At 41.3% G+C, this 21,597-nt stretch overlaps 1 protein-coding gene across 2 annotated transcripts in view; it reads left to right on the top strand.

Annotated features, from left to right (window-relative positions):
* The first annotated feature begins 268 nt into the window (after positions 1-268).
* Positions 269-21,597, top strand: part of EPB41L4A (erythrocyte membrane protein band 4.1 like 4A) — a 254,860-nt gene continuing 233,531 nt past the window's right edge. For both annotated transcript variants that reach the window (XM_060009013.1, XM_060009014.1), the window contains exon 1: positions 269-545. In XM_060009013.1, coding sequence (XP_059864996.1) covers positions 447-545 — 99 coding nt within the window. In that variant the 5' untranslated portion in view covers positions 269-446. The remainder of the gene's footprint in view (positions 546-21,597) is intronic.

The following is a 21,597-nucleotide window of genomic DNA, read 5'->3' as shown; positions in this document are numbered from 1 at the left end:
AGCTTCTAGGGGCTTCCAAGTACGGGGACGGCCTAGAGCTCTCGTCCCTCCCTTTTCTTGCCTCTTGTATCCTTTGACAGGAGATTTTTGTCGTCCCCAGGGCTGCGGTTGGGGCCGCGGTACCCCCGCCTTCGGAGGAGCCGGAGCCGCAGGATGCGCGGGGACGCGCCGCCGCCCTCTGCGCCCAGTTCCTCCGGCGCTTCCCTGGCCGCTCGCGGGCGCTGACTCTCTCCCGGGCTTCCCCGCCCTCCTTACCTTACGTCCGCGCCGCGCTGCTGGTCCGCGCCGCGCTGCTGGTCCACGCCGCGCTGGACCCCGCCGGGAACTGGTCCTCTCGACCTCGCCGCGGTGCGGACAATAACTTAATGCCTCGCGCTTGAGGGGAGGGGGCGGCTCAGCGCCTGGGTCGCAGGTTTCTCCTCTGGCTGAGGCCGGCCACAGCCGACATGGGCTGTTTCTGCGCTGTTCCGGAAGAATTTTACTGCGAAGTTTTGCTTCTGAATGAATCCAAGTTAACCCTCACCACCCAGCAGCAGGGCATCAAGGTAGGCGCGGGCCGGGGGCATGTTCGGGGTCGGGGGTGCGTAGCCGGGCAGGCTCGGGGGTTCCGCGGCATTGTCCCAGGGCTGTCACCCGGGCGGGGCGGACGGCGGTGGCGTCTCTGCACGGTGGGAACGAACGGCAGTTGCCCCCCGCGCTCAGGTGGAGGGAGGACGTGTCAGGGTGAGTTAACTTTGAGTCCTTCATAAAGGAAAGTAAGTTTGACGCCTTGTAGGAGGGTCCATGTCCAATCCACCGTCCTGCAGCTGAGACCCAAACTTCCCTACGTCGTTTTCCTCCAAAAGCGTTTAAGGCCCCCGCAGCTTCCAAAGAGGCGCAGAATTGATTGTACGGGCAGCATACAGTGTTGAAGGCACGCTCTCCCTCGGCTTTGTTGAAGACCTTTTTTCTTGATAGGATTATTGGGGAAGTAAAATAATTCACTCGTTGAAACACATTTATTGGGTGGTTGTGATTGTGTCGCCTGTGTTTGTGGTTGGGTAATGCTACGTTCGGCCGGAAAATAATTTCCTTTTCCAAAAGCCACCTGGTTTATCCCAACATTTAAGTAAACATCTCTCCAAACGAGGTAATAACTTTGCGTCTCTTCGTAGGTCATTATAATGCAATTACTGGTATTAACCTAGAGAACCCAAACAAAAAGGCTGTGGGAGCTTGCAGACATTCACTTCCTTAATTTTGGCGAGCTCGTATGTTTACGGTTGACAACCTGACTGACGCGCCTGCGCGCTAGTTTTTCTCTCGCTACAACGTAGCTACCTAGAGATGATAGGAATCCCGAGTGTTTTGTTTCCCTTTCTCCTTCAGTTTTAAATCATTTAGGCATTTTAGATACCTCAGCAGCTGAGTCTGATGAAGGGAAACCGTCCCCCTCCCCCCGCCAAGGAGGCTGTCTGAGAAATCAAGTTCAGGCTGCCAATTGTCTTGTCCTAGTCTTGTCATCTCAGAAGTTAATCCTAATGGCGTAGGCTCTGGGCATTTCCTTGTGTGAATCAGATTTTACATAGCTTTATGCACACTAGAGTAAATGTTCTTGGCCAAAAGCTTCAGCTTTGTTATTACCGTTCTTGGTGTACAGAATTTTAATTTCACAGCTGTCATTTTTTTTTTTTTTTGTCAGAGAAAGAGGGCAAAAATGATCAATTAAAGCCACAAGATACAGTTAACCCTTTAGGAAATTGTTTTGAATATTGTTTCTTCTGTAATTTTAATAAGCAAAAGTCAATCAGATTCTCATTTAGTGTTTCCTTTCGAGGACAATAAAAGACTCTGGCGGGGGAGAGTGTTCATTGTATATTTTTAGCTTTTTATGTTCCAACTCCCAATCCCCCCCACCCCTATGAAATCAGGAAAAGAACTTACTTTACAAGATGACATAACATTCTTTGGAGTACTGTGAGCACAAAATAGACAAAAGTAAAAAAAAAATCATACATTTTTGATAATACATAGATTCTCTTTGGCTTCGAAACAATTAGAGAAAGATAACTGATGATCTGTTACTAAAAAAACATAGAAATCTTTCTGAAGTCTAAAGTCATCTGGTGTGTGAGCTTCCTATTTAATCATGAAAGCCCTACTCCTGTCAGTTGTGGAACATGTACATTATTCTGTCATGAGAGCAGCCAAGACTCAGAATCAAATGGAATAATTTTGTCAAAGAAACATGAATTAAAAATCCTGATCCATAATTACTTTTTATATCCTGATGGTGCTTATCTTGTTTTACAAATAGGTCAAAAATTGGTGAGGGATTCAAATGCAATAGCAACTTTATAATGCTGTTATTTTGGATATGTGCCATTTAACTGAACAATAATTTAAGCATGCTTTTGTTGGAAGTAATCATTTTGCAACAGGCTTGCCCTCTTTCAGTGTCACAAAAGCATGCCACAATTATTTTGATGGCCATATGTATAACACAGATGTCTGCTGAAGTTAACCACATTATCTGTAACTACCATGCTACCATAAAATGCATGTGTTAAGCACCTATCTGCTTGTGGTATGTACTAAATTAAACACATATATATATATTTACAAATGGTATAACGTATGAACAGCATCTTGCACGTAGATGGTATTCAAACATTGAATGAATATATGTATATTATTGTTCTGTACTTACTTGGCACTTTCTTTAACTCCTGCTTTATTATTATTATTTTTTTCTTTAACTCCTACTTTAGTTTGTAAATGAAATAGTAAGCAATTACTTCAAACTTAATAGCCAATAACTACTATTACAGTGTTTTCCCCCCCAGGATAGTACTCTTGATAATTTTGATTATCACTAATTAAAATCGAAGTTAAGCATGTGACATTTTCCCCTGAAATTAAAATAGAAAAATCTTTTTTCAAAAATATTATCTAATATTTATTTTGAGATGACCCCTCTTCACATTCTTTCTCAAATGAAGATATCTAATTCTGTGGTAAAATTATTCACATATTTCATCCCTTAATGGAAGGAATTTTACTGATTCCTAAATAGTTACTTAAGAATTTGCTGGCATTACTGTTATAATAATGCATTGTAGGTTAAAGAAGATTAATTGTAGTAAATTTAAGTAGAAAACATATGAGAGAAGCTTGGTAAACATTTTTTTCTGTGTGCTATTTTGAAAAACACTCTCTGGATTTCTTTAAGCACCAAATTGCTCATTGAAAAGTTAGTTATGAAGTGATTTTTCTGCAACTCAGATCAAAGTTTTTCATCAACTTAAAAAAAAAAAAACCAACGTGTGTCCTATGGAAAGCATTTCAGCCTGAAGACAATAGTTACACATCTTATGTGTTAAGATGAGTAGCACTTAAATGGAAAATAATTTTCTGTTTTAAAAATAATTAGAAAAATAAAACCCAGTGTCTGTATTCATACTAATGTGATGTAGCAATTTGCCTTCTTAACTTGTTTTAGAGCTAACCTCACCTTGTCAAGCAGAAAGTCTTTTGCGTGCAGTTCGTAGTTTGAGCCCTCTGCAAGATTTAAAAACCCAAGTTTATATAAACTGAATGTTATTGGTTGTGTGTCGAGCCACACAATAGCTTTTAGCTGTTTGTTCTCTGCTGCTATCTCTGTTGTTTATTTTAGTAAGAATTTCTGCTGTGGTTGGTCTCTTGGTTTTTTGAGCAGTGTTTGTTCAGGGAAACTTTTGTTATGTCCTGGGGGAGGTAGAGATCCTTCTTTTAGTTCTTTTAGAAAGCAAAACTTGAATGTGGCTCAGACTACTTTTATAAGTTGTCATTTGATTAGCAAAAGATTTTTAGGGAAAAAAATCACAAGGTTTGATGATTTAGTCCTCATAATTGCTGCTGCAAATGTGAACTAGATTAGTATTTTCATTTCAGCAAGATTTTAGTCCTCTGAGTAGTAATGTAATAAACACTGAGGTGCTTATCTTTGCCTCAGTGTATTTGACTAAATTAATGAAACCAATATGACAGCAAGATGGAAATTCCATTAACTTTTTAAAAAAACTGCTTTATTGAGATATAGCATACAATTCACAAAGTTAGATTCATCCGTTAACTTTTAAATGAAGTTACTTCCTAATCATCCTGAGGTTCCTGAGGGAATATTATGAGTCAATTTTGATGTTTTGATCAGAAACTTCCTAATAAACTAGAAAAACAGAAGCTGGGGACTTAAATTATATGCGTGTCCCTTACCAAGGATTGTAATTTTCACTCCATTTGGACTGGTAAAGAAAACATCTGAGAAAATTAGGAAAAAGTGAAAAACAATAGTTTTTCACAAATCACATTAAGTGTATATCTATACCTTTTAATATCAACTACATAAGGTACACAGTCAGGGACCTTATAAACATAGGTTGAAGCAAGTAATCATACACCAACATTTCTGTTAATGTAAGATTGGCTGTAGTTAGTAAATTAGGCTGTGGTTAGTAAATTAGTAAATTAGATGTAACTGGGATAGAAGTACCCCTCTTCCACACTGCATCTAGGGTTCTAAAATTCAGATATGATATCCATGTTGTGACTGTTTAAGATCAGCTACTGTATAAATGCCCCTTCATATTTTTTTTGTTTTTAAAAAATGATTGAAAGTATTTTTTTAGCTTTATTGAGGTATAATTGAAAATGAAACTGTAATATATTTGAAGTGTGCAACGTGATGATATAATATATATATATATATATAGTGAAAGGATTCCCACCATCCCACCATTGAGTTATTAACATTCCATCACCTCACATATTTACATTTTTTTGTTGTTGAGAACAGTTCAGTTCTATTCTCTTAGCAAATTTCAATTATACAATACAGCCTTATCGCCTATAAATACCATGTTATACATTACATCCTCAGACTTAGGTGCCCCCTCAATTTTACAAGAAGTTTTTCTTGAAAAAAATTATTAAAAATGTCATTTATCATTTATGGTTTAAAAGTGATTTAAAAGCAATATAATGGGGAAAGAATTGTTTGTTACCTCTAGCAGGTAATGGCTAGCTATCCTCTTATAGGGACTTACACTTTTCTTGGTTGATGGTGAATCGTACTTTTTGCAGCCCCATTAGTGTAATTGTCCTTGAATTCTGTGATGTTAAGCTTAAACGGACTTTGAACTAAACTTAAACTAATGCAGAGCTTTTGTTTCTTTTGAGCATGGGTGGTGTCTTAGTCTGTTCAGGCTGCTATAAGAAAATACCACAGGCTTGGTGGCTCATAAACAAGAGAAATTTATTTCTCATAGTACTAGAGGCTGGAAGTCTGAGATCGGGGTGCCAGCATGGTCAGGTGAGGGCCCTCTTCCAGGTTGAAAACTTGTTGTATCCTCATGTGGCAAAAGGGCCTAGGGAGCTCTCTTGGCCTTTTTTTTAAAAATAAGGGTGCTAATCTCAAAGGCCCCACCTCCTAAAACGCATTACCTTGGGAGTTAAGTTTCCGACATATGAATTTCAGGAGGGCGCAAACGTTCAGACCGTAGCAGATGGCGATAGAGTTAAATCTAAGTTGCAGGGTCAGAAGTCCAGACTCGACTGTCCATTAGCTGTATGGACAATGGTTGGTTATTTTTATTACAAAACAAGATGGGAAACTCATCTTTTCTTCAGTGGTTTGTGTCAGGTTGTATCTTAGTCCGGCCAGACAATTCTTTGTTGTGGGATGCTGTCTGCTCCATGGCAGGATAATTAGCAGTATTTGTAGCCTCTGCCCATGAGATGCCAGTAGCACCTCTTGCCTAGTTCTAACAACCAAAAATATGCCTAGGTGTTGCCAAATGTCCCCTGATGGGCAAAATCACCCTCATTTGAGAACCACTGCTGTGGAAGGTAGCAGTTTCCTTTATTCTCCTTTATTTGGTACACATTGGATGCAAACTGACTTTTGGATGCCTTCTTTTTTCTCTTTTGGAGGAGTGAGTCATGTGCCTTATAGGTCAGTGAAAACAATATGAAATCTGTATCTTTAACTTGCTTAATATTCTTAGACTAGGAGCAATATACTGAAGTGATGAAAAGCATGGGCTGTAGCATCAGACCACCTGGATTTACATTTTGGCTCCACTGATTACTTATTAGCTGTGGGGCCTCCAGAAAGATACTTTTCTTCTCTGAATCTCAGTTTCCCCATCTGTAAAATGGGAACAAAGTCATACCCACTTCATAAGTTCAAGGTGCTTTGCATGTGGTAAGCCCTCAGAAAATGTTGGTCTAGATTCTTTCTCCTCCGTTCCTTATCCTCTCTTTCTTTTAGTGCTTCATTCCTGTCTGCATATAAAGTCCACCCTTCACTGTCTGATTTGCCACCCTCCCTGCTCTAGACCTTCAGCAGTTCTGTGTGCCTACCCAAACGACTTGCTCTATATGGGCACGCACAAATGCTCAGTCTCCCAAACATACCAGACTTGCTTGTGCCTTATACTTGGGATTCCCACTGAGTGGCACTGTTTTGTGTTTCCCTAAGCACACGCTCATCTGAGCTCATCCTTTAAGACTTGAACCGAGCGTCCCATCTGCTAGGAAGACTTAGACCTGGCGTGCCCTGGCAAAGTTAAGTGCTTGTCAGTGTCTTGCACGCTTCTTGTTATAGCCCTTACCACACTGCAGGCATTATTTCTGGACACGTCTGTCTCCCTCAGAAGCCTGAAAGCCCTCGCCCGTGATCCCCAGCAGCTAGAGCTGTACACCACATGTAATAGATGCTTATTCACTGTAATTTGAATAGAAGAATGAATGGAGTGTTACCGTTGGAATAGGCCATATTGAAAATCTTCTGGTTAATGAGGTTTCTTTGCCATTTTATTTTTACTCGAAAAGACCTAGAATAAAGAGAATCTCACTGTGCAAAATCTGTTGCCAAGATACTCTAATTTTTATATTGATAATGGGTAGAAAATGAGATGGTGCAGTGGACTGGGTGCATGTAGCGCATTGAAGAGCTGACTAGCGGCCATTTTAGAAAACACGAGTTACCAACGTCTTTGTAGTGAGGCAGTAACTACTGAATCCTTCCCTCTCTCTCTCTTTTTAAAAAGTAGAACTTTCCCCTTATAGGTCGAGAGTCTTTTGGAAGAAGGGCATATTTCACGAATGGATAATAGATCCTCACACTTTGCTTTTCTTCCTTGTCTCTTATTCTGTAAACCATTGGAGAACAGTATCAGTTGGTTTCACAGTGTGGGTTTACACAATCGGGGACCATTGGTATAATTTTTAATCTTGCTGTACCACCCATTTTACTCCTGAACCTCATCTGACCCTGCTCTAAGGCATAATGGAAAACACAGGGTTGAGAAGTTAAATACTGGGTTTTTATGACAAATGTTAAGTTTTTCATTCCGACGCACAATGGATTTTTCTGCAGGCCTGTTATAAACAGGACACATCAGACATCAGATTTGTCATAACCCTGCAGATTCTCTGGGGTTGACTGCTTTGACCGAGCTTTTGTCTCTGATATTTTAGCCACACGTACAGCTTATACATAATGCTCCTGGTTAGCCTGCTTTGGGGGGTAAGAGTAACTGACGTTTGCTCCTGCGTAGCAAGATTTGTTTCTAAGTCTCACATGTTAAGTGTAACCAGGCCTCTGTTATCACTTGTTTGGGTCTCGACTAGGTGTGTTAAGGTCAGGAACCAGCCAGTTTAGTTTGTGACTCAAAAAGCCTGTTACCACACTTGGGAGAGTCTGTAGCATTCTCAGAAATGTGGATTGCATTCCTGTGCCCTCTGAACCATGATTTCCTGTTTTGTTTTTTTTTTTTTCTTTTTTTTTTTAAAGTGAAACAGTCACTTTTCCTTAGTGCCGCCTGTTGGTAATCCATTTCACTGTAACTAAACACTCTTGCTGAATCCCCAAAGGCTGAGATGGCTCTCTGCAGAGGCTCTCCCAGTAATCGCTGAAGTCATGAGAGGGCCTGGCAGTGGCTTCCAAAGGGGTAAGAAGTTTGTTTTCAAGGATACTGACATGCCAAGTGGAAGTTAAAACAAGGGAGATTGTGGCAGGCAGGGAAACCCGAGAGGTGCTGAGTGCTAGCCCCCATGGTCAGTGACCAAAAGGTCAGACGGCAGAGGAGGAATCAGCCGACTGAGACCAAGGAGGGAATCAAATATGGCAGCAGATTGTCGAGAAATGCCGTGTTCTGAGCACGTGAGGAAGCGCAGTTAGTGATGCTCAGCGCTACCAACTCTGTGGGCGCAGCGTCCTGGAAGTTGGGTAAAAAGTACCTTGCGTAGAATACAGCTTTCCATAGGAACAGTGACTTGAATGGGGGTCAAGTTTCTGAGCTAGCCCACCGAGACCATTTGAGTTTTTAAACCACTCACGTCCCACTTTGCCCTTCATTCAGAGCCGTGTTTGAGAAGCGGTCTTGGAGCCTCTGCTGCCTTAATTATCACTTGTCAAAATTGGTTTTTATCCACCATCCTCACTGCTCCCACTTTGCAGCAACCAGCCTCCTAACTGGGGTGCTGTGTGGTCATCTTCAATCTCTCCCCTTCCCCTATCCTGCCCTGTGTTTAAATCCTGGTTTACCATGAAATTGTTGGTCTTGCGATGGACCACAGGACTCTTCTTTGAACTAGCCTCCCTTTCCTCATTTGTAAGCTGAGGAGTGTGATAACTGCCTCATGGGATGACTGTGCAAATTTGAGAAAAGAATTTTAGGCATGTAGGATAAAAGGTGCTCAATAAATGATAGCTATCATTATGTGTGATCTATTATTTGCTAATAATTTTTTTTCTGAATTCCAGTTTGGGATATCTAATCCCCCACCCCTGCCCAAAGTGACACTGGCTCTCTGAGAGGCATGGGTGGTTGTTAGAAGTGGGGGAACAGTGGTGGTTCGATATCCATAGGTACCAGTGACTTTTCAGGTCTCTGTATTTTTATTCACATTGCCTCAGCTACCACTGGGATGCTGAAACTTCACATCTGTACCCCTAGTCCAGACTTCCTCACTCTTACCTGACTTGTATTTCTGATTGCCTACTGGAGGTCACACTCGATGTCTAAGCCCTTCTGTTCGCTCCAGACTCTCTCTTCTTGTGCTGCCTAGTTTGGCGAATGAGGCCACTCTCCGTCTTCATCAGTTAAGATGCTTTGATTCTCGGTTGCGGAGATTCCATTGCAGATTCTCTTAACGTGAGGAAGCTTATTTGTTCACGTCAGGTTCCCAGCTTCTCTCCATCTCTTCTGGGCTCTGTCATCTTGGGAGACAGGGTCATATGCAGATGGGTAATGGTTCTAGAGACAGTATTTGCACATGGCAATATGTGAGTTGGGAATAGAGACAGGCTCTTCTTCAAAAAGGAGAGAAGACTCCTTCTCCCCAAGTTCCCCATCAGACTTTCCCTTGTGTCTTTTAGCAGAACAAGTCTTGTGGCCATTCTTGAGCTATAATGGCAATAGGATCACCTTTAGGGCAACAGATTCTCCCTCGGACTGGGTGGGGGTGGAATCCATTTTCCCAAGGCAGCTGGCAACTGGGGGAGGGGTTCAGTCAGGACGAAAGGTAGGAGTTGTGGGTGCTATTGGCCCTCTGCCCCTCTGGTCAGGATTCTGGCGCCTGGGCTCTCTGTAAATTTCCACAGCCTTCCAGGTGTTGTAATTCCATCTCTTAAATATATTCCAGATTCATCTCTTCTCCCCTCCTCTGATTGCTCCTGCCCTGATCTGCACTCTCAGTTCTCAGCTGGACACCTGTAGTAGCCACCAGCATGATCCCCTGTGACTGCCTTTAGCGTGGCCTTTCTCACCCTGGCTTGGATACTCCCACGGGTTCTCAACCTCCGTGGCTTAGTTTATATTCCTGAGCACCATGGCCCTTCATGATCGGACCCCACCTCTATCTGACCTTCCTCCCACTGCTACCATATGCCTCTCACGGATTCTAGCCAGAGGGAGCTGCATTCTAGTCCGAATTCTCCACACTCCCTCTCACCCTGGTCTTTTTCTGTCCGGAAAGCCCCACCCCACCTCATCTTGTTTGAGTGAAGTCCCAGCTCTCGTCAAGCAGGGTTCTGCTCAAATGCCACCTTCTCTGAAGACTTCTCCTTGGTGAAGCACTGGAGAGGCCCTCTCCTGACCTGAATCAGGCCTGCATTTCATTGCAGGAGTTTCCGTACTTTCCTGCCCACCTTGCCCTGGGAGCAGTATAGTAAAATGAAGAGAGAATGGGTCTAGGTCATAGATAAATCTGGCTTCAGGTCTCCTTTCCATGTGTTAGTGCTGTAAATGTGGTCAGGTCACATACCCTTAGAGTCAGCTTCCTCATCTGTAAAATTAGGGTCAAGCTCTCCAGCTTATTATCCTGAGATACTGCACGTGAAACCCTGAACCCTGTGCCTAATGAGAGGGAGCTGTTGTTACTGGAGATGGAAAGCCTTGAGGGAGGGGACTATATCTTTTTTATGGGATCCCCAAGTCAAGCCGAGTTCCTAAGGAATCAATGAACGATTGTTGACTGGGTGAATTAATCTGAATAAGAAAAGTACTTCCAGATCGACATAAGCAGTGAATCTGAGAAAGAGAAGACATCTTTCACCTCTTTACTTTCTAGGTTCCCTGGTACAAGGAGTGTACCTCCTTGACTCCTTAATTTCTCATTTAATTTTTAAAAACAGGTTTATTGAGATATAAATCACAGACCATACGAGTCACCCATTTAAGGTGTGCAATTCAATGGCTTTTCATGTATTTACAGAGTTGTGCAACCACCATCACAATGAATTTTAGAACATTTCATTACTCCACAAAGACACCTTATACTTATTAGCAGTCACTCCTCATTTCCTCCCAACCCTCTTACCTGCTCCTGCTAGGCAACCACTAATCTTTCTGCTTCTACAGATTTGCATATTCTGGACATTTCATATAAGTGGATTTGTATAATATATGGTCTTTTGTGACTGGCTTCACTTTGCATAATGTTTTCAAGGTTCATTCATAATGTATGTATCAGTATTTCAGCCCTTTTTTTGCTGAATAATAGTCCATAGCATGGATATACCATATTTGTCCATTCATCAGTTGATGGACTTTAGCTATTATAAATAATTTTGCTATGAAGATTCATGTGTAAGTCTTTTTGTGGACATGTGTTTTAATTTCTCTTGCATATGTACCTAGGAGTGGAATTGCTGGGTCATAGGTTTAACAGTTTGAGGAACTTGCAAACTGTTTTCCACAGTGGCTGCACCATTTTACATCCCCACTAGCAATGTCTAAGGGCTTCAATTTCCCCACATTCTCACCAACACTTGTTTTACTCTTTTTGATTATAACTACCCTTTTGGATGTGAAGTGGTATCTCATTGTCATTTTGATTTGCACTTTCCTGAAAAATAGTGACGTTGAGCATCTTTTCATGTCCTTGTTGGCCATTTGTATATCTTCTTTGGAGAAATATCTATTCTTTGCCAGTTAAAAAAATTGGGTTATTTTTCTTTTTATCATTGAGTATAAGTGTTTAAAGTATATATATATACATATATATATATATTCTGTATACAAGTTTTTTGTCAGATACTTGATTTGAAAATATTTTCTCCTATGGGTTTTTTTTTTTACTTTCTTGACAGTGTCCTTTCGTGTACAAAAGTTTTAAATTTTGATGGAGTCCAATTTATCCTTTTGTTTCCTGTGCTTTTGGAGTCATATCTGAGCAGCCATTGCCTACGCCGAAGTTATGGAGATTTACTTGTATATTTTTAAAGAGTTTTATGGCTTTAGCTCTTACATTTAGGTCTATGATCCATTCTTCATTCTTTTGCGTGTGGATATCCAGTGGCCCCAGCTCATTTGTTGAAAAAAGGATTTTTTCCCATTGAATTGTCTTGGCACTGTTATCAAAAAATCAATTGACAATAAATATGAAGGTTAATTTCTGGACTCCCATTTCTGTTCCATTGATTGACATGCCTATCTATGCATCTTGTTTAGTTTTACTAATTCCTTGGCAGGGTAGGTGTGTGTAATTCAGCAGAGAAAACACTCCCAGTTAAAACAAATTTGACATTTAATATTTTGAGCAAAATTTCCTATAAAACTTCCTGGTGGCAGTTAAGTATTATATATTTTATTCACTTTTAAATCCCTGAGCGCCCATGGTGGTGCTCAGTAAATATTTGTCATATTTGAAGAAAGACTGATAGAAGGATTGTTTTAGTCATGCTGCTGTTGCTTTTGTAACTTGAAACCTTGGTTGTTGAATATTTAGATTTCCAAAATCTTTTCTGTATAAGCTTTTGAGTGTTGCTGTTTACGTTGTGTAAAGGATTTGCCTTTGGTCCTTCCAGGCTCTTCTGTAAACCACTTGATGGAGGGCTGGAAAAGAGTATTAGCATATGTTTTATGAATAACTTTCTTCGTTAGTTTTGGTAGGTGAAGATGTAGCATGTTCAAAAAGTTAATGTCATTTAAATAGGTATGCGGATTTCATCTATTACTTGGCAACACACTGAGAATTTGCTAGAGATTTGTCCTGAGAGTGCAATGTGCAGTGTTCTCCTCCTGGGAAAATAATGTAGGTGGCTAGAAGACCACTTCTGAATGCACACACCCTCCCCAATCCCCATGACTTCCTTTCAACCTTGAACTTCCAGGATTCCTAGTGTGATTGCAGGTTGAAGCCTAGGGAGCAACTGTGGCTTCATGGAATTGAATTCCCTATGACTGGGGCAAATGGTAGCAAATCTTAGTGGTATTGAAAGTGGCATAATAGAAGCTCTACAGCTTTTGTCTGGATTGTGCATTTTAAAACTGGTAGTATTCAAACACTTGACAAATCCCAGTAGATACGCAGGCTACAGGCAGTTTCCTCTGTGAAGAAAATTTCAAATGTCTAGAATCTAGATAATGCCACAGCTGTGTGTCAAAATCTTTCACACAAATTGGTTTCTACTTGTCATTGCCTTTTTTTTTTTTTTTTTGCCAGCCACTCATTCTTTGCCCAGTAGTTCAACTGTCTGGTTCTCTGCACCAAATCTGAGTGTGGTCACACGTCCTTAGTTAATTCAGCCCTGTGATGCTGCTCCAAAATGCAGCAGACACCCGGGGAGAATGTGGAAGAGATGACATGAGTTACGACAGCCTGGCTTTCACTTACCATAGAAAGCTAGACTCGGCATGGGCATTTAGAATCATCTAATCCAGTCCTCTCATTCCACAGCTGTGGGAACAGGGACCCAGGGAGGGGCAGTGATTTGCCAGAGCCCAGCACGTGGTCCTAGAACCCTGTCTCTTGGTTTCCTGTCTGGTAATTTCTCAGTGCTCACCCACCCTCAGTTTCTTTGAAGCCTGCAGGGGAGGAAGGGCTGAGAGCTGATTATAGGGGAAGAGGTCAGAATTTATTGAAAATCATCTAGGTTTATTGCCAATCCCATCTCTTCCATGCTCCCAACCCTTCCCTGTTTCCTTCCCCCCCCCCCCCTTAGATTAAGTCCTTCTAGGCCTACGTCTGGCTTGATTACCTTCTGCAGCCTTGGCATTTGGATTTGTGGAACGCTTTCTGGGTAGGTTTTATGAGGGAGAGACTCTTTTGTCCTAAAGAATCTTTTTTCCCCCCCTCCCAATTTGGAAAAGAGTCTGCTTATGTGGAATGTCTTTTCAGAATGATACCAACTGCATTGCATTTTAATTTTTTGGCTTTTTCGAAAATGCTTATTTATTTAAAAGGCCTAGAATAATTTATGGTTATGGCCATGGTTTTAGAGCTCATATCACTCAGAGTTTTTCCTTGGTCTTTATTTGTAAAGTCTTTATCCTGAATTCTTATAGCTCCATTCTGGTATCTCTCCAGGAAAGAAAATTAAAAACTGATTAGTAACCCTTCTTATTGCCTGAGGGAGGGTGCAAGAGAGGAAAGTAGAAAGGTAAAATTGCTCCTTTGCTGAAAGGTTTAAGATGGGCCAATCATCAGGAGGCTAATAGATCTTTCCCCCGATAATGATTATTTCATGCATCTGCTGCTGTTTACAAGGGCACTTGGAGGATGTGCAAATTTTCCAGAATTCCTCAGAGAGCCAGCTTCTTTTTCTTTCAGATGCTGTTTTTACATAATGTTCTGGGGTAGTTACATGAAGATAAACAAGTTTTGAGTGTGAGGGTGTATGGGGGTCTGGACCAGTGCTGTGTGTCTGTAATTGTGGGTATTGCTTTGTGAACTCACTTTTAGGAGATTTTATTCAGAGCTTGTGTACCCAGTAGCACCCAGAATTTCTGGTAGGGATGATGAAATAGAGGGAACACTCTTGCCTTTTTTTTTTCCTTCAAACATTATATTTAATTCTTTCAAATGCATACAAGACAGTAATTACACAGCAACAAATCTTTTGTTCAACAGTGATTTGATTCATAAGTATTTGAGTGAAATTTACATCATTTCACATCCAGACTCTTGCATTTTTAAATACTGTAAGTAAAAAAGCTCCCCAAATAACCAATTCTTATATTTCCTACTTATCTCTCTCTATATCCACTTTAAAAAGTTACAAACTGAACATTATACAGAACATATAAGTCATGTTTAAAAGCTTGAGGTTTTAAAATCATCGTACCCCAGTATGACTCAAAAAAGTCCCAATGCTAACAAATGCAGTCCTAGGTGGTAAAATAAATTGGAGGAGGGGAAGAAAGAAGAGACAGACACAAGTTTGCTGTCTTAATATTTTACTAATCCTGTCAGTTAAAAATGGTGATGTCATGAGAAATGACAGTTTAGGTTTAATATGAGGAATGGCGTTTGCCTCATAATTAAAAGAAGTTTAAAAAGTTAAAAGAAATTTAACTTTTAGGTGGAAAGACAAATATTTACTTATAAAACAACAGAATTCAATACAGTTCATAATCAAGTACTGGGTTATATGGTGGAGATTCTAAGAGGTACAGACATTCTTATAAGAAATGATGTTTCTTATATGCCGAGGTGGGGTTAATCAGGAAAGGAATTTTAGAAAAAGTGGATATAGGTTTGCAGTGCCTTATTTGAAACCCTTGGGGTAGGTGTGTTTGAAGATTCAAAATTTTTCAGATTCCAGCAAGGTAATATGGTATATAAACCATCCATTATGCAATATCCCTGGCCAGGTTTGAGCTGATATCTCATAAAACAAGCACATTAATATTTGCACAGCTCATGATTTGGATATTCACAATAAGTGGGGTAAATAGAGACTATAAGTTGCCTTCTGCCAGTTTATAATAGATTTTGTCTCTGTATTAGTTATCTGTTGCTGTGTGCCATGTTACATCCAAAACTTAGCAGCTTAAAAGAACAAACATTTATCCCAAACAGATTCTGTGGGTCCGGAATCCAGGAGCAGCTTCACTGAATGATTCTGGTTCAGGGTCTCTCTGAGGCTGCACTCAAACTGTGCCTGAGGCATTGGTAATCTGGGGATGGTGGGTCTGCTTCCAAGCCTGCTCACGGGCGTGTTGGCAGGTCATGGTTCCTCACCACGTGAGCCTCTTCATAGGCTCCTGGGTGTCCTCACAACATGGCAGCTGGCTTCCCTACATAGCAAGCGATTTTAGAGAGAAAGAAAGCCCAAGATGGAAGCCACAGTCGCATATAATATCCTGTTACTTCTATGGTATTTTGTTGGTCACACCAGCTGACCTTGGAGTGAGAGGGCACTGTATAAGGGTGTGAATACCGGGGGGCGGGCATCACTGAGAGCAGTCTTGAAGATGGACTGCCGTAGTCATCAAGTGGGTTTTGGCATCAAACGTAAAGCTTTCAGTTTTCCTATCTTTTTGGGTTCTGGATTGAGGATTTATATAGACTCTGGCCTCCTCAGAGTGATGATTTGAGAGGATGAACCGTGGCTCTGAAGGTGGTCAAGGACTGCAGGGTAGCGTGAACACAGAGAAGTGAGTTTGGTGGAGGAAGATGGGCGTCTGGGGAGTATGCGGACTCATAGTGTGCTCTGTGCCAGGCACTGTACCTGACGTGGGGGGTAAAAAGGTGAATTAGATACATTTTTAACCATCTGGAGCTAGACTTATGCTTTGAGAAATCTAGAGTTTTGTTTTGAAAATACTTGTATTGAGGATCTACAGTGAGAAAGGAAGCCTGCATGGTGAGACAAGCAGAGAATATAGACTCAGAAAATCTGGATTCCTTTGCCAGTTCCTTCATTTCCTACCTTGCAAAAGTCAAAGTTTTGGAGCCTTAGTTTTTCCATTTGTAAAATTAAACTGATGCTTATGTTATTCCATCAATATCAAAGTATTGTGAGACCCCAAGGAAAGTAACGGCTGAAAAAACTCTTGCAAAAGTTTAAAGTGCTTTGGAGTGTTAATAATTATTATCCTGTGGCTCTGTCATTTACTAACTAGTGACCTTTTGCCTCAGTCTCATCATCAGTGAAATGAGGATAACACTGCTATCTACTTCACAGATTGCTGTGAGGTTTGAATGAAATAATACATGTAAGGGCTGAGAATAGTGGCTGGCACATGATAACGTGAGAAATAACAAATATTAGCAGTTATTATTATGTCATCATATAGTGCTAAGCCTTATGAGGAATTAAAAGAAAAGTGAAATGATGACTTAGAATGTCCTTAGAAAGTTTTAAACAATGAGGAAAAAAAACCAGTTTTCCTTAAAAGGCTTTTTATTATTTGTATTTGCATTTGCTGACTAGAAAACTGATTTATTTGGTTGGACAGAGATTACTTTGAAAACAGCTACCAGCTTCCTCCCTCCTTCTTTTCTTCTCTCTCTCTCTCTCTCTCTCTCTTTCTTTTTTGATGTTGACCTTCACGTACAGCTTTTCGAATTTTTAAAGGTCATAACTGAAAATAAATCCCTTTGCACTTCCGGTAGCATAGTAGTCAGCTTGCCTGTCCAAGCAGAAAGAGCTAAGTTCAATTTAGATAATCCTCATCACTTGATAAAGATGTGTTTCAAAAATGAAGCTTAGGTTTGGAAGCCTGGCAGGATTTACTCATTAAAATTCCTTGTTGGAATAAATTATGAGTCAAAAATGAAGACTTGCAATTCTTTTGTTGAGTTCTGTGATGAAGACATTTAGTGTATTATGATTTAACCTTTGTAAGAATCTGAATAGCCATTTTTTGAGGATCATGAGAACTTCAACAAATCATTATTTTCTAAAATCTTTGTCTGGCAAACCCTGAAGAACTTTTCCCTTAGAATGCCTTTATGCCATTACATGCACCCAGGGATAGCAGGCTGTGACAATGTCATGGAAACATCAGTATTGACACAGCCATTATGGTGACTACCAAAGAACAGCTATAAAGGAAACCAGACCCCAGGCTGACAGCAGATCAATCCCCTTAAGTCACAAATTTCCTTTGTGAGCGGTGGTGAAAAAACTTGAGCTTCTTGTGTGTTTTCAGGATAAAAATTCTTGAGACTTCCTTCTGTTTGAAAATGCTGAACTCGTGTATGTGTGTGTGTGTGTGTGTGTGTGTGTGTGTGTGTGTGTGCACGTGCCAGAGGGAGAAAGATAAGTGACCTTGTGTTTAACTACCATTTTAATATTTGGGTAGTTGTGTTTAAGAGTAAATGTATGTAGAGAACAGACTTGTAGTTGCCAAGGGGGAGGGGGTGTGGGAGTTTGGGATTAGCAGATGCAGACTATTGCATATAGAATGGATAAACAACAAGGTCCTATGTATAGTATAGGGAACTATATTCAATATCCTTTAATAAACCATTAATAAAAGACTGTGCAGAAGAATATATATGTGCATGTATAACTGAATCACTTTGCTGTACAGCAGAGACTAATACAACATTGTAAGTCAACTATACTTCAATAAAATAAATTTTTAAAAAAGAGTAAATGTATGACTAACTTCTCTCTAGGAAACCATTTTTCTTGCTTTTAAATGTTGTTTTCAAAAGATGAGCAGTATTTATGTTCTGAAACAACATTTTCTTCAAGTGTGAGCATCGGGGCTACTGAAAACAGGTGTGCATATTCAACAAGATGTACCTTGCTTTACTTAAAAAAACTGTTATTTTGAAAAGTTTCATTGTGAATTGATTCTTGTTTTAAAATGCTTCCCATCTGGTATAATTGAAAAGTTGGAAACGACACAGAGATTTTTTTTCCTAAGGGAAGGGTGGTGATTTTGTGTCAACTCGCTTACAGATCACTGGGTCCTCCTTGTGCTTTTCCATTTGCTTCAGTTAGTGCTGAGTTGAGCAAAGCCAAGTTCCTGACAGAGACTGTTGTGGTTTTCAGCACAGGCCTACCTCTGTGTTGGCTTTACCAGTGTACGTTTACACTTTTGTCCTCAAATGGTTAATTTTGTGCTTTCTGCCTGAGATTGGGATAGCAAAGTGACAACAAAATGTACCATTTCTCCCTACATTTAATAAATTCTGCTGCTCTTGAGTGGAACCCATGGCTTATTAGATATGTCAAGTTGCTAGTTTTCTAAGCATGCTCAGCTAAAAATGATGAACAAATGGCTTAAACTGGAATATTTTGGGTCTCTCTGCATGTATAATATTTGTCAAAGAGTTTGGCTCTAGTTTATTGGCCAATCTCTTCACGGTAGATTCATTGACACCACTTGGGTCAATTTGGCTGCCATTTCTTGTGTTAGGTTGTGTTAGAGTCCTCTTGAAGGAAAATAAAGGAGTAAGAGCCAGTAAGAACCCAAATATTTATTTATATATTTTAAAAAATTTATTTATTTTATTTTTATTTTTGGCTGTGTTGGGTCTTCGTTGCTGCACGCGGGCTTTCTCTAGTTGCGGCGAGCAGGGTCTACTCTTCATTGAGGTGTGTGGGCTTCTTACTGCGGTGGCTGCTCTTGTTGCGGAGCACGGGCTCTAGGTGCGTAGGCTTCAGTAGTTGTGGCACGAGGGCTCAGTAGTTGTGGCTCACGGGCTTAGCTGCTCTGAGGCATGTGGGATCTTCCTGGACCAGGGACTGAACCCATGTCCCCTACATTGGCAGGCGGATTCTTCACCGCCTGAATTCTTAATTCTTCCCTGTGCCACCAGGGAAGTTCCAGAACCCAAATATTTAGAAACATCTGTAATTTTTATACCGATTACTAATAGATTTTCCACTTCCCCATAAATTAAAACTTTTGGGCTGAGAATAAAGCACATACAATCCACGTGTATATTTGTTATTACATGAATCTGGTATTTCTGGTTGTGTCAGTGCATGCAGGGATAATGTTTAAAAAAAGATCTTCAAAATTAATGAGACAACCTTGACTGAGAAATAGTTTCCTTACACAGGAACTTTTAGTTCTTAACTGAGTGAAGTGTGAGGAAATGATTCTGCAGACCCTGGGTAGCGAATACGTTAATTGTATGTTTGACACAAGCATTTGACCATTAGAATAAATAGCTGAGCTTCCTTCTAGCTCTGAAAGTCTGATGGGCTGTGTCTAAGGTGGCTGTGATGACAGGTGCAAGTTTTCATATCTGGAGATCGTGTCTGTGGTTTATCTAGTCTGGAGCCACAATCAGCTTTTCATTACTCAGGTTTCACAGATTACTGTGGCTTGTTCAGCTCCCCACATAGAGTGGACAGGGCCCAGGAAAATCAATTAGATTTCCTGTTTTCAGCAACCTGAATGATTGATTTGGTCGTAGGGAAAGGAGAGTGAAGCTGCCTGTTCTTTCTCAGACTCATGAGCATTTTGGATTCTTGGTTACTCCGGTTTTTTTGGGGTGGGGGTGGGGGCATTATTATTTTCGTCTTTAAGGCTACTTCATAGAGTAAGCACATAGGCCATTAAAGGCTGCCCATAAGAAAATGTGAGCCAGTCAATTCAATGGATGTTTTAACAGTACTCACCATGCACGCAGATATTTTATACTACATGAAATGTCTAATACCCAGTGATGTTCAGTAAATGTGACCTTTTCCTTCTTTTTGACACTAGTCAGCCTGTTATGGGTGATACAACATGAACATAAGTGAAATTTTAAGAGAACAGTTAAATCTGTACTAGGGCTGGAAGTATGATATTGATGTGTGGGACATGAAGGGTCTCATGGAGAAGTGTGTCTTGAAGTTGACTTTTAAGGATAAGTGGGCTTTAGATACACAGAAAATGAAGGATTGCCCAGTAGAACTGCTGGGACACTGAGGAGGCTGGCCGAACCTGGAAGCAAAGGGGAAAACCAGATGGCATCCAGTTGGTGTTATTCAGTAAGGGAAGGACTTGAAAACCATGAAAAGGAGCTAAGGGCTTCCCTGGTGGCGCAGTGGTTGAGAGTCCGCCTGCTGATGCAGGGGGCATGGGTTCGTGTCCCGGTCTGGGAAGATCCCACATGCTGCGGAGCGGCTGGGCCCGTGAGCCGTGGCCGCTGAGCCTGCACGTCCGGAGCCTGTGCTGTGCAAGGGGAGAGGCCAGAACAGGGAGAGGCCCGCGTACCGCAAAAAAAAAAAAAAAAAAAAAAGAAAAGGAGGTAAGACCCTGCTGAGTGGTAAGTCAAAGCAGAGGAGAGTCCTGGTGGTATTTTAGGAAGATAAGTTGGCAGGTAACAACTACAGACTGGATTGGAGCGAGAGGAGCCTGGAATCTGGGAAAGCAGTCAGTGGTGAGGTGATGAGAGCTGGGATTCCACCGTGACGTGGAGTAAAAAAAAAAAAAAAAGATAGTAAGGACGTTTTGGATAGTCATTCACAGAACAAATTTATTTGGAGAACCTTCCAGATGTCAGGCACTGGGCTGGGCCCTGGATGCAGTGATGAGGCCAACTCACACAGTCTCGACCTGCATGGAGCTTACAGCTCAGCAGGGGAGCAGGTGTGTGAGCGGCCAGGTGTGTGAGCGGCCAGGTGTATGAATGCCCAGGTGTGTGAGCGCCCAGGTGTATGAATGCCCAGGTGTGTGAGCGCCCAGGTGTGGGGAGGAAACATTGGCAGTGACACGAGAGTGTACAACAGGGACTCTGATGGAATGGGAGGGAAGTTTCCTGAGGGAGTCATACTTGGGTTGAGTAGGAGTGATGGGGAAGCAGAAGTTCTAGGCAGAGCGAACAGCTGGTGCAAAGGCCCTGAAGCAGAAACAGGAAGAACCCAGTGTGTCTGGAGTACAGTCAGGAGGATAAATGAAAGAGCTGGTGATTTGTTACCATCCTAAGTGACGGAGGGTGTTTAGAGAAGAATATTGATGGAAAATGAGTGGCTGGAAGGTTTAATGTGGGTAGGGGTGAGAGTACCTGGTAGGGGAGGTGGGGAGAGGATGGATTCAGAATTCCATTTCTGCTGATTGACAGCTTCTTGCTTCCCTCCTCTCACCTGTATACTGGTCTGCCTCTAGAACCCCACCTACATGCTAAAGCACATTTCCTGGGATGACTGATTTGTCTAATTATAATTTTACCTTCAGCAGGTGTCTTACTGAATGTGACCTACCTGAGATCAATGTCACAGCAGTTTTGTTTAGGTGTGCTCGTTAGTGGGTGTCCATTTTCTCGAGAAACGTGCCCTCACAACACAGTGTTTTTTGCTTTTGGATGGCTGCTTTAAACATGAAAGGCTTTAGGTTTACTTTTAAAGAGAATTCTTAAAAGACAGGGGCTTCCCTGGAGGTCCAGTGG

Source organism: Delphinus delphis, chromosome 3, assembly GCF_949987515.2.
Source record: "Delphinus delphis chromosome 3, mDelDel1.2, whole genome shotgun sequence".
NCBI lineage: Eukaryota > Metazoa > Chordata > Mammalia > Artiodactyla > Delphinidae > Delphinus > Delphinus delphis.
This window is presented reverse-complemented; position numbering and strand designations above follow the sequence as displayed.